Source organism: Metarhizium acridum (genome assembly GCF_019434415.1).
Source record: "Metarhizium acridum strain ARSEF 324 chromosome Unknown scaffold_13, whole genome shotgun sequence".
Lineage (NCBI taxonomy): Eukaryota > Fungi > Ascomycota > Sordariomycetes > Hypocreales > Clavicipitaceae > Metarhizium > Metarhizium acridum.
The window spans coordinates 1,157,827-1,172,373 of record NW_027094016.1 but is presented as its reverse complement, the minus strand read 5'-3'; the positions used below and the strand labels follow the sequence as shown (position 1 = coordinate 1,172,373).

The window sequence follows — 14,547 nt, the reverse complement described above, 5'->3', positions numbered from 1 at the left end:
CGAGCATACTAGGAGTCTTTTACTGCTTGACAGCCCAAAGGCTCAAACGACAATCAAGACTCCAGCTCTGTAAAGATGCAGAAGTGTAGTGAATGAATCATCATCCTTAGTACTCGAGCTCCTCCTCGGCTTCGATGCCATCGGCAGCAACCTCCTCATAATCCTTCTCAAGGGCAGCCAAATCTTCACGAGCCTCGGTAAATTCACCCTCCTCCATACCTTCACCAACATACCAGTGCACGAAGGCGCGCTTGCTGTGCATGAGGTCGAACTTGTGGTCAAGTCGGGACCAGGCCTCAGCAATTGCGGTGGTGTTGGAGAGCATGGAGACGGATCGCTCAACAGAGGCAAGAGCGCCGTCTTCGGCGGGGGCGGGGACAGCCATGGGCTTCTGGTAGTTGATTCCGAGCTTGAAACCGGTAGGACACCACTCGACCAAGTTAAAGGAGGCCTTGGCCTTGACTTGTGCAATGGCGGCGGTGCAGTCGCGGGGGACAACGTCGCCACGGTACAAGAGAGCGACAGCCATGTACTTGCCGTTGCGAGGGTCGCAGACAACCATCTGATTGTTAGGCTCGAAACCTGTTTCGGCCACCATGTTAGACAAATACCCAGGGATCCAGGGGAAGAAGTTAAAGTTTGTTGGGTTTATAAACGTACACTGGAAAGTGAGGTCGGCAACCTTGAAGCTTTCGTGCTTGCTCTTGGAAGCAGAAACAACGGGAGCATAGCTGATCAATGGGTAATGGATACGTGGGTAAGGAACCAGGTTGGTCTGGAACTCGTTGAGATCGACGTTGAGAGCACCGTCAAATCGCAGAGACGAAGTTATGGAGCTCACAACCTGGGCGATCAAACGATTGAGATGCTCGTGCGAGGGCCGGGTAATATCCAGGTTGCGGCGGCAAATATCGTAGACAGCTTCGTTATCGACGAGGAAAGTACAGTCCGAGTTTTCAATAGTGCTGTGCGTGGAGAGGACGGCATTGTAAGGCTCAACAACCGAAGTATTGGTACGAGGCGAAGGGTAAACGGCGAACTCGAGCTTGGTCTTCTTGCCGTACTCAGTGGCAAGGCGTTCCAGCATGAGAGCACCGAAACCAGAGCCGGTGCCGCCACCAAAGGAGTGGAAGATCAGGAAGCCCTGAAGAGAGTTGCAGTTGTCTATCCCAAGTTATCTCGAATTAATTTCAAAAACCCACTACCAGACTAGGAGATGGACAATCTCCCCCTCCACGTTGACGATAATGTGGAAAGTCCGCCTCGGGTTGTATTTACTCACCAGTAACGCGGCGAACGCGCTCCATGACAGTGTCAACCATCTCCTTTCCAATGGTGTAGTGGCCACGAGCATAGTTGTTGGCCGCATCCTCCTTTCCGCTGATCAACAGTTCGGGGTGGAAGAGCTGACGGTAAGGACCAGTTCGGATCTCGTCGATGGGAGAGGGGTCAAGATCCATGAAGATGGATCGAGGAACGTGCTTGCCATTGCTCGTCTCTGTGAAGAAAGTCTCGAAAGAGCCTGGATCGCCGACATCCTTGGCATTGGGGTCGGGGCGGCCATCAGGACCAAGGCCGTGTTCGAGAAGGTAGCTATATCGACAAACGTTATAAACATTGTTTCTAGCCAGAGCGGAGTGTACAGATGGCATGTAACTACGAAGACACGACGTACAGCTCCCAAGCAGAGTTACCCAGCTGGACACCAGCTTGGCCCAGATGAAGGTGAAGAATCTAGTTATAGGCAAGGCGATTAGCAGAAGCTCAGCTATGCAAAAAGGCAGCAACGGCAGCGAGCGAGCCAGAGAGAGAGAGAGAGAGAGAGAGAGAGAGAGAGAGAGAGAGAGAGAGAGAGAGAGAGAGAGAGAGAGAGAGAGAGAGAGATAAGGGGCACATTGAATAGCTGTGGTGGACGTGGTGCTGGCCCATTGAGTGACGGACATGTAGCAACGCGAGCACAGCGGCAGCTCACGACTATATCAAATCCTTACCTCGCCCTTCATTTTTCGTATACGCAGTCGTAGAACCTGTCAACGGCAAAGCTATCTCGAGATGCTTAGAGACGGTTGGACGAACTAGGCGCACAGCGCTGTGGTAGGAGAAAAGGGACCACTTGAGTAGACAGGAGGTGGTGACGATGATTTGCCAGGCCGCACCAGACTCTACATACCTGGGACATGCTGTGGGCATATGGCGGGGTCGACGTCAGCAATTGAGCACACGGCGCCACAGGGGCAGCGGGTGCTGGAGTGGAGAGACAGATTGCACAGTAGTACCCGGTACCTGCGGCAAACCGTGAATCCCGGTGAGCTGCAAGGTCACCTCGACCGCTCACCGCTCATTGGCAGCCGACCAGAGCGCTCCAAGCCTCCAGTGAAAGTGGTGAGGGGCCCAATGTCTCCAGAATGCAGGGGCTGTGGCTTGCGCTAGAGCCTAGCTACTTAAGTACCTAGCAGCCTAGCGCAACAATTGAGATTGACTGCCCCAGCCACATGTGCAGTCAACTTGACGTTTTCAACGGTGATTGATGCCCCCAGCTGGACGGTCAGATGCGTGCTTGTCCAGCCGCATCATCAGATAACGACCGGCCAAGATATCTCGCAAACGGTCATGTCATCTCTACATTTCCATTAGCGCATTGATTTCCAGCAACATGGAGACGGGCACCAACGACAACATTGGGCTGCTCAAGTTTCTGCCAATCGGACGGTGTGACCACTGATCTACAATCATTTCCGAGACTGTACGGAGTTACTATATTCACTATCGTTATTGTTTAAAGCTTTAAGGCCAAGTCGATATGCCGCAGAACCACGGCGTCGTCCTCTTGCCATGCTAAAAAAAAAAAAAAAAAAAAAAAAAAAGGAAAACAAAAAAAGAAAGAAAGAAAGAAAGAAAATACTCCGGCCAGTCCGACGTTATGCTATCTATCCATGGCACCTAAGAACTCGAGCTATAGAAGGTATCATTCGTACGCACAACAAATCATCACAGCCTTGAACGGCGCAACGTTGGTGTGTCATTCCCTCACCAGCTATCTTTTCCATACGTACAAGGGGAAGTGCCTCTGCCCTTGGCCGAGAGCATGGACAGTCACTGCGAAATTAGCGTGCTGTTGAACATGTTGAGTCAGTGCAAACCTTTATGTAAATATTTCGCATCCATGCGACTGCGCGATTTGATTCTAGTTACGACATGTGAATACCTAGGTACTTGTCCAATGCCTCGTGTTTATACGCCGAATAATGCCATGCAAATCCATCCTCAAATGTTCCGACTCAGGTATACGCCAAACGCCCCAAAAGGTATCGTATGAAACAAGTAACAAAGCCTATTCCTCAATTCATAACCGTTCCGTTGGTGCTTTCAATTTCTAGGCGCCAAGGGCTCATGTCGCGCAGTCTCCTGCATTTGCAGTTCTTCGATGCGTTGCTCTATCACCGCCTTCTGCTCGTTGAGCGCTCTAATTTGTCCGTCTCGCTGTCTGCCACTATCAGCATCACGGCTTTCGGGAATCCTCCTCGCGCGACCCGGATCGTATGCGGGTGGTGGCTCACGTCGTTCGTACGCTGTTTGTGTACTAGAGATGGTGGAAGACATGCTCAAATCTCCCGCGTACGGGCCATCGACATGCGATGGCCCGCGACGGTGCATAGTTTTCAAGTCCCGCATCAGGCGGTCCTTGGTCAAGCCCTCTCGAGACCGTCGCCTCATGGCAAGGAGGTAATAGATTAGGCAAAGGCAGAGCAATACGAATGCGCAAGCACCCACGGCGATGCCAATACGGGCACCCATGGACAAGGTGCGAGATACGTCATCTTGATCTGAGCCGATTCCCAGTTCCTTCTTGTCCTCAGCTGTAAATTGCACCTGAATGGTGCTGACTGCCAACATGGCACTATACAATGTTGTTGTGTATTGGGTAAGAACATCGTATGTACCTGCTATCGTGTCGTAGGTGATGGGCACGGCCAGGCCTGTCGCCACGGAGCGTCTACAGTCTGATCCACGAAAAGTATATCCACTTACGTAGGTCAGCGTGAAAATCGACAACAGCAATCATTTGGTCAAGACTTACTAGGAGCAGCAAATAGCCGTAGTTCTATCTGTATTCGATTGGACTGATGCAGTCGTCCACCCACCAGGGCATGTACCTGGACTGAATATGCCTGTGCGACCATATGAGAACATGCCATTAGGATAACACGACAAAGTGCTGGCTCCGGGCATGGGCTCGAGGTCCAGAAATGCGACGGCGCCTGGCGAGGCAGTCTCTTCGGGGTGACTGACAACATATGTCCAGGTGCAGCTCTGAGGACTTCCCCATGGCGTCGTCAATGCTGGAAGGGTTGCGGTTGTTGAGGTAGGACTCGTACGTGTGACAGATAGCAAGGTCGATGTTGTTGATGTGAGAGGAGACGGTTGAGTCGAAGTAGAACCAAGTGCTGGTTGAGGAGACGCCATTCTGCGGCGATCGACACCAACAGTGCAGCCGTCCCGCTGGTGATGTGATATGTCTTTGCAGTCGACCCAGACGTAGCTCGTTGTTTACGGACAAGGTTTCTCGAAGTGACAATATGGTCATTTGTCAACAGCTGGAAATGCTTTTCCGCATGCGCGGGAACACATGGCCTTCAAGACGTCTTCCGAAGATGGTCTTCTAAACTAGGCTGCGAGGATTCAGCAGCTCGATTGACGACATATACGCGGTGCCCTCTATCCGACAGAGTCTGTAGCTAGACTGATGACGAGGCCAGACACACAAAGGGCGGTGCTTGGACCAACACCAAGCGACAGCTCACAGTCGGAGGGATGGTTGGACAGGCGAGGTTCTTCGGGATAGCTGACTTGATGAACCGGGAGCCTTGGACACGGCACGCATGAATGGCCAACCAGGGCGGTATCTAGATGAAATCCGACGAGGAAGGACAAGGCCGTATATGAATGCAACATATCGCAGCACATTGCTCTGCTGGAATTGCTGGGGGGGGACGCCGGCTCAGCATGAAAAGTAGTTTGGGGCTTGGGCTGGAGCTTCAAGGCTTGGCAGTTATCTCATGAGGGCGAAATGAAGACGACGCCGAGACTGCCAAGCCCAACAACATTGAGCGCCAGGCTGCCAAGTGCGCTGCCCAAGTGGCTCGGCAGTCCAGCTTTTCGAATCTCAAAACTCAAACCCGCCTCCCCGACATGGCGATGCCGACGAACCCAAGGCGTCCCTTGTCTTCATCTCACAGCAATCGGTGCCAAGCTGTCCCATGGCTCTGATTACAAGCCGGGCCGTGTATCAAAATAAAATTGCTTCATGTGGCAATCTGGGCTAGTGCCTCGCAACTCCCCATGAATGGTAAATGGAAGCCGTCGCGCTCTTTGGCCCAGCGGTCCAGCGGTCCAGCGTTCGCACCTCTGCCCGGCAACGTGCATGCTGCTGTAGTTCGCGTTTGTGAATAATGACAGCGTAATGCATTTCGTGGAGCACTAGGCTTGCCAAGACGCGCACAAGCTTGGTGTTACGCCGTACTGCCCAGTAGTAAATTACTCGTTACATTTGTTGCATGTACACCAGACTCGTTGGTCGGAGCCGACTGAGGCTGGCACCGGTACTGCCCGCCGTCGCCCTGCATTCAATCTGTCTGATGAGGGAGAATACAAAACTCTATATGCGCGTGCGGGGACGCGTTCTGAATAGTCACTGGTCTACCGGGTACACTTGGCGGTGATATGACACGAAGTACGTATGTGCTGTTCTCGCCAAGGGAACTGGCACAGGAACCGACATACGGGGTACAACACGGAGTAGTACCAAGCGTCGATTATGGAAATTCCCAGGGCTTGGCCATTTTCTGGTTGGACCAACACGGGGGAACCAAGCCATCCAGTGACATGTAATCCTCCGTGGCGGTTTTCCAGTCCTCCTTTCGCTTGACTTTCGCTTGGCTTGACCTGCTCGGTAATATATTACCGAATGCTCCAGGGAGCACGGAGTTTTGGGGGCGAGACATATCATACAGGTGGGTGGAGCGTTATGTTTTAACAAATCCGTCCCTGGTGAATTCCTCACTTGCCAAGATATACAGACTGGTCTCGTCACATTCACGGTTGCAGTCTCAGAAGAATGTGCTGTCGAAAAAAAAATCATGGCAAAACCACCCGCGCATCAGAAAAGCAAGAGACATTCAGCTGAATATGCTCCGTCTTGTAAAAATCGAATGTTATGACCAACATCACTCACAAAACAAAGCCGCAGTACGTCGAGGGTCTCTGGCCCGGGAGGCGGATGACAACTGAAACACTCAGACTTGCAACAGAGTGAATTCCTGGGGTCGGGTCATGTGATTTGTCTGGTTATGTAAGACGAGCTCCCACAAATTGAAATCTGTGTGAGGGAAAGAGGAAAGAGGGTCGTCGCCTGTCCCCCATACCACGTGATGTGAGGGGTGAAGGGCATGAAAACCCTACGAGCAAATTTTGGAAGTGGATAGTTCGTCAATCCGCAAGCGACTCAACAGCCTTCTAAAACGACTCCATCCCGGCCACCACATTCGCTCGTCGATACCGTGCATCGATAGGCGAATCCGAAATCAACACAACCGCGATCATGGCTGACGAATACGTATGTTCAATTCCTCGATGTCCTCGAACACTTTCCGGGGCGCCGACGACGCGGCGGCCGTGCTGGAGATAGACGTGCAATTATCCCGATATTGTTAGTGGCATAGGTACTGACCATGGTTTGTTCTGCAGAACGCCGAGGAGGCCGCCGAGCTCAAGAAGAGAAGAGCGTTCCGCAAGTTTTCCTACCGAGGAATCGACCTTGACAAGTATGTTGCTTCATACAGCCACAACGCCAAATAGACTATTTATTACACATGCACCAATCCTTTACGCCATGCGAAACGACCCCGATCTCTCTTTTCACATCGTCGTTCAAGAATAGCATGATGCTAATTTTCTTTTCTTCAGCCTCCTGGACCTCACCTCAGACCAGCTGCGTGATGTTGTTCACGCCCGTGCTCGCCGCAGGATCAACCGTGGCCTGAAGCGCCGCCCTATGGGTTTGATCAAGAAGCTCCGCAAGGCTAAGCAGGAGGCTAAGCCCAACGAGAAGCCTGACTTGGTCAAGACTCACCTTCGCGACATGATTGTCGTTCCCGAGATGATTGGTAGCGTCATTGGTATCTACTCCGGCAAGGAGTTCAACCAGGTGGAGATCAAGCCTGAGATGGTTGGCCACTACCTTGCTGAGTTCTCCATCTCATAGTATGTTTATTTCCCATTCAAGCACATTCGAGCAGGAATGATGTGGATTGGACAAAGGCCATTATGAGCACGTTTCCTAACAACCTTTGCAGCAAGCCTGTCAAGCACGGCCGACCCGGTATTGGTGCCACCAACTCTTCTCGCTTCATTCCCCTCAAATAAGAAGGTCGTTTTGGTGGTGGTCTTGGGTGGTTTTTGCATTCACGGACATTTATGGGCGAAAATGGACTGGGCTTGGTAGAGTGGCGATGGCTCTATCGAAGGTTGCTGTGATGACTATGAGTACCATGATAGTACAATAAGGATGCATCGTCGCTTTTTGCATATCTCTGTGTCTCGCAATTTGGGCTTAGGTTCGTGTGAAATTGTATCCCTGATTGTGACGCATAGTACCGTACGGACGAGCCACTCAAATGTCGCTTTGAGATTGCTGTGAACCATCGCATAGCCTTGGGACATCGAAGCAAGAATAAGAGTCTGTGAGCCACAGCATCACCATAGCATCAAGCCATAGCCATCTATTCCCGTGGATACCACGGATTGACATTACCTGCCCCGCGGGGATCATGCCTCTACACTTTTGGACCGTCTCACAAATATAGTGGCCAAGGGAATACCGGTAGCATGAGGGAGTCCAGTCATCAAACATAAATGGCTATAGTGAATATCAACGTGGCAGTTGCACGAAGACGGAACCTAAAACAACCGCACATGGCCCATTACCAGGAACGAATACTTTATAAAAAGAATAAGAAGAAGACGTCTCTTCTATATGGACATGACACGATTTCCTCTCTATCGCGATTAACTATACAGTTTGCTTCCCACGGTTCTATACCTTCTGCTCGGCCAATTTCTTCGCTTTCCTGTCCTCGTCCTCGAGGTGCTTCTGCTTATAGTGCTCCACCACATGGTCAAGGTTCACAAGGTGACCAGCTTGGATATTCCTGGGAGCGTGAGATTGGAAAGCCCTGAAATTAGGAACGTCAGCCAACGTTGCTAGTCCCAATGATCCAGAGGGGCAGAAGTGTGCCGCTGGTTGACAGGGCCAAGGAAACATACTCAGGGTACGCAACGTCAACGAATCTGTGCTTGTTGGAGGCGTTCTCGAAGAGGTTTCGGTCGAAACCAGCCTGTTCCATAGCCTTGGTGTGCAGAGCATTGGTCTCCTCCCAGTCCTCCTTTCGCGAGAGATACTTATGGATCAGGCTGGAGACGGATGAGTCCTCGCCCTGCTTGGGGGCAAACTGATATAACAAGACACCTCCGAAGAAGGCGGCAACGGTGGCGATGGATCCTTTCTGCAACGGCGCACAAGAATTCCTCCGGTTAGCCAGATTCAATGCTTCGCAATGGGGGGGGCGGTGCGGCTGGTGCGGGAGCGCCCTTCTCCCCCAGAAAACGTACCCCGAAAGACTCGTTGACCTCGGCGGCCTTGTGGTGGCCATGGGCGTCGGATGCGTAGGTGCGAGCTGTCCGCGGAAGCTGACGGGCAATATGGCCTGCCCTTTGTCGTGCGGCGAACATTTTGGCGGACCTGACGACGTCAATTGTTGCTGGTCGTGGAGGGGACGAGCAGAAGAGGCGACGGGGCCAAAAGGTGAGGTTGTATGGTGTTGCAATCCACTTCCGTTTAGGTAAGCGGGCGCCGGCCAATCAGAGTGTCGGCTTACATTTATCCCAACCTAGAGCGTTACACGGAGGACTTACACGATATCAACTTTCACAATCTTAGACTTAACACGGGTGCAATCGGCGATGCAATCCCCGCGGTTGCCTTCACAATATCTTTTCTCACGAGACGTCTTACCAATCTCGGTTTCATTGCGTTCTGTGTACATGACCACATAAGGGTATCGCGCCGAGTGGTAAGACGTAGCACAATGTTGTACCAAAACACCAACGATGCACCGAACCTGTATAGAGGCCTCTGGAGAATGCTGCCCCCCGGGTAAAGTTCCTCGCCCTTCTGGGACCCTGCAGAGAGCTTTCTAGCGAGAAAGCCATGTGCCGACGCCTAATCGCCAAGAATGTCAACGTGGCAATATACAAGCGTCGTTGGCCGAAAGCCATGTCTCAAAAAGCAAATACCGATGAGAGACCGATGAGAGCGATGTGTCTGTAAAGTACAACACTGTGGCGGCGAGTGGCCTCCTCTTTCTCCGCAACGGTGAGCATGGCTGCATCAACTTGTTTTCCTCACGCCCAATCGGACAATCCTAAGGAAAGCCCTCTTCCCGTCTTGCAGTCGATGAGCAGCCTGCATATGGCAGCCAATGCAAACTCTCCCTATAGGCCAGCATCCTTGGACTTTTAGGAGTCTTATACCGGAGAGAGACTGCTACTGATCCCAGAAACCCGGAATGTGAATACCATTCGCAACAAAGAAGGAAAAAAAAAGCCACGATACTCTGTGAATGATTGTGGAGAGAATTCGTCCACCCCTCCTATGAAGGATCATTGCGTTCCTGCATGTGTAACACGACTATTTGTGACGAGCTCGAGACGGAAATTGTGTTTTAGCGTACGGTTGTTGAGCTGGGCAGAGCAAAAGGGGAAGGCCTCTTGTGCTCAGAAGTCGAGGCTAGCAACTCGGACTGTATTCGTATAAAACGGCTCTTTCTTTTTCGTTGTATTTTTGCAATCCAACTGGACAGATGTCAGATATGCCGTTCCGGTACCAGCAGCATCATTGGCCAGTCCCATGACTTGGTTTTCTTACCAAAGGAGAAGACCATAGCATAATTCACGGCTCACGGCACTAACACGGCTTCCACACCTTGATGCGGGCCAGGGAAAAGAGTGCTCATCACAGATCGTGGTCAATGCAGCTTCTAAACAAAAGATCAGGGCCCATCTTCAAGACGTGGTGGGGAATTTGAGTGAACAAGCGCATGAGAAACAATCGCCCTTTATGAATCGTGTGAATCTTCAGCAAAGGGTTGAAAATGGCACCGATGGCAGTGCAAACTGTCACAATTCGCCAGTCGTTAGCATATAAGTCTCTCGTATCAACGCCTTCTTCAACTCTCGGTCCCTCACCATCAAGCACATCATATAGCCTTGACTCGGAAACAATGGAATTCGCTCAGGTAGTGCAGAACTGCAACAAGTTCTGTTTCAACAAAGAACAGGACTCGTTATTCCGGTTCTTCGTTTTAGACCATGACAAGCCTGTGGGATATATTCTTTCAAGCTTCATCACGGAGATGAACTGGAATGTCCGCGGGTTCGAAATCGATCTAGACAAAAAGACCGTGCTCTTGAACATAGAGCCTAGACCCGGCGAGTGCATGGCACACGCTTGCGACAGAGCATTTGTGGATTTCTGTGCAGAAAACATGGACAAGATCGACCGACTCGACTCCTGGCTTCAACAATACTACGAAAATGACTCCCCAGAATACCACCCTATCCTCGGCCTTCCACCCCGAATTGCCTGGCTAAAGGTTCCTTCGCCAGTACGTGGAGTATTCGGAATCGTTACTGCGGGAGCCCATATGACCATGTACACCTTCAAGAGCGGCAACAGCATTCCGCACATCTGGGTCGCCAAGAGGTCGCCACACGTTACTTATGCCGGAAAATACGATCAGCTTGCTGCCGGTGCTGTGGCGCCCAGCGATGGAAATATCCCGATTAAAACCATGGCCAGGGAGGCTATGGAGGAAGCTGGCTTGATGGTCGACGTGGAAACCTGCCAAGTAGCGACAAGGCAAGGCGAGCGCTTGGGGACTCTTGTTGCCGGTCGTTTGATTTCGTTTTACGACAGGAAAACTAAAATCGCTGGCTCGGAAAGTGGGCAGCTGGAACCGGGGGTTCGCTACACTTTCGACCTCCATGTGCCTGAGTGGTTTGAGCCAAAGCCATGCGAGCCCGATGCCATCGAAGGCTTCCAGCTTCTTTCGGTTGATGAAGTGAAAAGGTCTTTGAAGGCAGGAGACTGGAAGCCTAATTCTGCACTCGTGATGCTCAGCTTTCTCGAGGAAAAGGGTCTTCTTGGAAATGGAGAAAAGTTGAAGCTGGACTGTTTTAAACTCCATCCTAGAGTATGAAATTGTCGGTTTCGATTGCAATTGATTCGGAGTATCGGGTTTGCTTGTGCATCGGGAGAACCCTCTAGACTCTACATCTCTAGCCCAACCACTGTCTTTGATGGCCATTTCGGGCCACGGATGGGTGCTCCTCGAAAGGTCATTACTTCTTACGGAGAGTATGCGACTTGCGTTTTGAACATGTTTCGTCTTTTTGTCTGTTTTGTTTCCCTCGAGAGAGAGATCGAAGGCGACGTCAAGAGTCTTCTTGGATCACTGAAGCAAAATATACTGGGTACTTGCCTCCCTACGGCCGGACTAGGACAGTTGCATTTTGTGCGCGTCTTCTTCTTCTTCTTCTTCTTCTTTTTTTTTTTTTTTCTTTTTTTTTTTTGCTCATTCCACATGTTTAATTAGACAAAACACTCTGGTAAGCTCCTGAATTAATTCATGTGGGCAAGGGGTTGCAGTGTCTCTTATGTAGACTCGTACCTCAGTAAAAATTCTGATATATTTCTCGTGCTACCACAATTCGACGTTCATGCATTCGTCACGCGTTATCCCCTAAAAGCAGCGAAGACTACAACTAGGTCACAGTATCCACAGGGCCCTGGGTAGCAGCTGGTGACGTCAAGTGACATTAATAATAGTGAAGATTATAGCGTTTATGATGTAGCGTTTTATAACCTAGATTTTTATGGGCACTTATATTATTATATAAAATGTTAAGGGATTAAGGTACCATGTAAACTTAAGCTTTCAATTGGTTGCTTATCCCCGCAGCTACATAATTGTAGTCTTCGCTGCTTTTAGGGGATACACTTTACCTGCCATTGACTTACCTCAAACGCACTCTCATATCAAGCACTAATAGCTTTGGTAACATTGTCATCCCACCACTGTCGCCAGTCGACAATCCTCTTGTTGACTCTGGCGTCTTCGGCTGCAAACACCAGCGCGTGACTACGAATGACATCTTCAAGAGTACATCCCACAACCTCATTCTGGGCCTTCTCCCCACCCCACCCATGGTTCTTGACCTTGTCGCATGCCAGCACAAACTGTTGCGCAAGACCCGTATCACCGCCACCGTGTCCAAGATCAGTAACAGTAGGCTCGTATGTCTTAGTCTCTCCTGTGGCAAAGTTCTCCACAACAATCTTCCTCGAGTCGGCGTGAATCTCGCCATGCTCACCGTAGAATGTGCTTACTCGTTCGCACTGTCGCTTGGTCTGTGCGGACATATGGAAGGTGACACGCTTGGCAGGGCGTACGGACTCGGGCCAAGTGATGGTGACGAACTGTTCGTCACAGACATTGTTGTCTGTTTCGTAGACGCAGCGACCATACCATTGGCGTTTGCTGACCTCTTCCTCAGGAGTCGATTCGTCCCAGTCTTCGCTAAGGGTCTTGACCATGACCTGGCGGCGCTCTTCGTCCGTCTTGTAGTCCTCAATGTCGTGGACGACGATGTCAACGGGCCACTTGGTGTTTCCGCGCGCAAGCCCGATTCTGTCGCCCAGGTAGATGTTTTTGGCGGAAAACTTGCAGCCGGAGTCTCCGAGGGGACACTTCATACAGTTGGTGGCATTTCCGGCGGCGGCGGGCTTGCGGCTCTTTTTAAAGAATTGCACTCCGCCGGTCGAAGTGATGTAGTCGGGGAGATGTGGCTCTCCTTGGCCAGCTTTTGCGGGTGCTGAGACGAGCCAGAGCAAGAGATCGATGTCGTGACAACTCTTGGTCAGTAGAGATGGCGCAGAGGTCTTATCATTCCTCCAGTTTCCTCGGACGAAAGAATGGGCAAAGTGCCACCATCCCACAGGTTCCGTGTGGACAACACTATTCACGTCACCAATCACTTGCTCATCGACGAGTAACTTTCGCAACATGATATTGTGAGGGCTGTATCTTAAGACGTGTCCGATGGAGAAAATCTTGGAGCCTTTCAAGGGCTTGACAGCCTTGTACATTGCCAGGCAGTCGTCCATGTTGGTCGCCAGCGGCTTCTCACACATGATGTGCAGATCCAGCTCGGCAAGAGCTACGACAACTTTTCTGTGCATATCATCAAGGACACAGACAAAGGCACCGTCGACGCCCTCGGGGACCTCTTCACCCACGGCAGCACGCTTTCGGCGGTCCTTTTCGTAGTCGACAAACTCGTTCCAGCTGGTAAAGGATTGCCCTTCTTGGGGGCCGCCGCTGCCCCAGATGTATTTCTGACCAAGTGTCTCTCGTTTGAATTTAAGGGGCTCGCAAACTGCAGCCACCACTCCATTGGTGACCTTTTCAATGGCGTTGGCGTAGGCGTTACCTCGCGAGCCGGCGCCGATGATGATGAAGCGGGGTGGAGTTTGGGACATCTCAGGTTTGTCGAGAGTCGTGGTCGCCGTGTTGGCAAACTCTGGGTCGACGACGCCAGCCATAATGGGAAGAAAATTGGGGATATATCTGCGCCTTAAAATACCTTCTATATGTCTTAAGGATGCAAATTCACGCCGCACATGGAGTATTTGATGCCGAAAGTGGTTCGGATCGACTTGAGCTCTTGTAAGCAATGATGGGGTGCAAGAAGCATGATGGGATGCTTCATTTATGTAGGTGGTTGAAACGAAGATCCACAAGGCCTCCGGCAACGGAAAAGGAGGGGATACAATATGCAGGCTGATAAACCTAAATATATCACGAAAGACAAGGTGACGATCTTAGTTCAAGATTGGAGCTTCCCGAACGGGGAGGGTGGGGGATGGTAGGTAACAAGGCCCGCGGAGACTGCCAATCATAGGTAAGCTATTGAGAATCAGTGGACTTGAGGACACCCCACGTAACGTTTCAGCACTATGCGGCCCTAGCTGGGGCGTTTCGGGGACAAAGCGGGCCAATAGAAGGTGACTGACGCGACAGATGGGGCACCCTTTGCGCTGAACATTGAACACGTGCAAATTGAGGGAGTCCCTTGTCTCCCTCCAAACAAGACCACAACAGACCAGTTGACCACATTCATCTCCACGAGTACGCTGGCCCGTTCGTCACTCATACCTGGCGTTCACCGAATAACGTTTTGCAATTTTGGCCGGCGTGAGTCTACTACTTGGGAGATTACAAGCTTTCCGAGTGGAAGGCGGCGTCTGTTTCCGTCGGCCAAAGGTCATACATATATCATTGTACACATCCGACATGTCACAATCGGCCCACTTCACAAAGCTGGACAACTCTGCCCAAAGTGGATCACCTCCACACATCGTAGAATTCA

General features: G+C 51.2%; 6 protein-coding genes across 6 annotated transcripts; 2 read left to right on the top strand and 4 right to left on the bottom strand.

Annotated features, from left to right (window-relative positions):
• Nucleotides 1–106: 106 nt before the first annotated feature.
• TUB1_3 (alpha-tubulin) lies at nt 107–2,003 on the bottom strand (the record flags this gene model as incomplete). Its single annotated transcript, XM_066117494.1, has 5 exons — nt 107–582; nt 661–1,164; nt 1,283–1,593; nt 1,676–1,734; nt 1,992–2,003. 5 exons carry the CDS (start codon nt 2,001–2,003, stop codon nt 107–109), a joined length of 1,362 nt encoding a protein of 453 aa, XP_065977280.1.
• Nucleotides 2,004–3,366: 1,363 nt separating this feature from the next.
• On the bottom strand, nt 3,367–4,464 carry J3458_002951 (uncharacterized protein; the record flags this gene model as incomplete). The annotated part of the gene is made up of 2 exons (XM_066117493.1): nt 3,367–4,024; nt 4,079–4,464. The coding sequence occupies 2 exons, from the start codon at nt 4,462–4,464 to the stop codon at nt 3,367–3,369; spliced, it is 1,044 nt and encodes a 347-aa protein (XP_065977279.1).
• Nucleotides 4,465–6,432: 1,968 nt separating this feature from the next.
• RPS15 (40S ribosomal protein uS19) lies at nt 6,433–7,585 on the top strand. The gene is made up of 4 exons (XM_007811357.2): nt 6,433–6,613; nt 6,745–6,821; nt 6,964–7,260; nt 7,353–7,585. The coding sequence occupies exons 1-4, from the start codon at nt 6,599–6,601 to the stop codon at nt 7,420–7,422; spliced, it is 459 nt and encodes a 152-aa protein (XP_007809548.1). The 5' UTR covers nt 6,433–6,598; the 3' UTR covers nt 7,423–7,585.
• A 507-nt stretch (nt 7,586–8,092) lies between these two features.
• J3458_002949 (uncharacterized protein) lies at nt 8,093–8,787 on the bottom strand (the record flags this gene model as incomplete). The annotated part of the gene is made up of 3 exons (XM_066117492.1): nt 8,093–8,231; nt 8,323–8,561; nt 8,668–8,787. The coding sequence occupies 3 exons, from the start codon at nt 8,785–8,787 to the stop codon at nt 8,093–8,095; spliced, it is 498 nt and encodes a 165-aa protein (XP_065977278.1).
• A 1,550-nt stretch (nt 8,788–10,337) lies between these two features.
• On the top strand, nt 10,338–11,315 carry J3458_002948 (uncharacterized protein; the record flags this gene model as incomplete). The annotated part of the gene is made up of 1 exon (XM_007811359.2): nt 10,338–11,315. One exon carries the CDS (start codon nt 10,338–10,340, stop codon nt 11,313–11,315), a length of 978 nt encoding a protein of 325 aa, XP_007809550.2.
• A 658-nt stretch (nt 11,316–11,973) lies between these two features.
• J3458_002947 (uncharacterized protein) lies at nt 11,974–13,915 on the bottom strand. The gene has a single exon (XM_007811360.2). It carries the CDS (start codon nt 13,718–13,720, stop codon nt 12,155–12,157), a length of 1,566 nt encoding a protein of 521 aa, XP_007809551.1. The 5' UTR covers nt 13,721–13,915; the 3' UTR covers nt 11,974–12,154.
• Nucleotides 13,916–14,547: the final 632 nt, after the last annotated feature.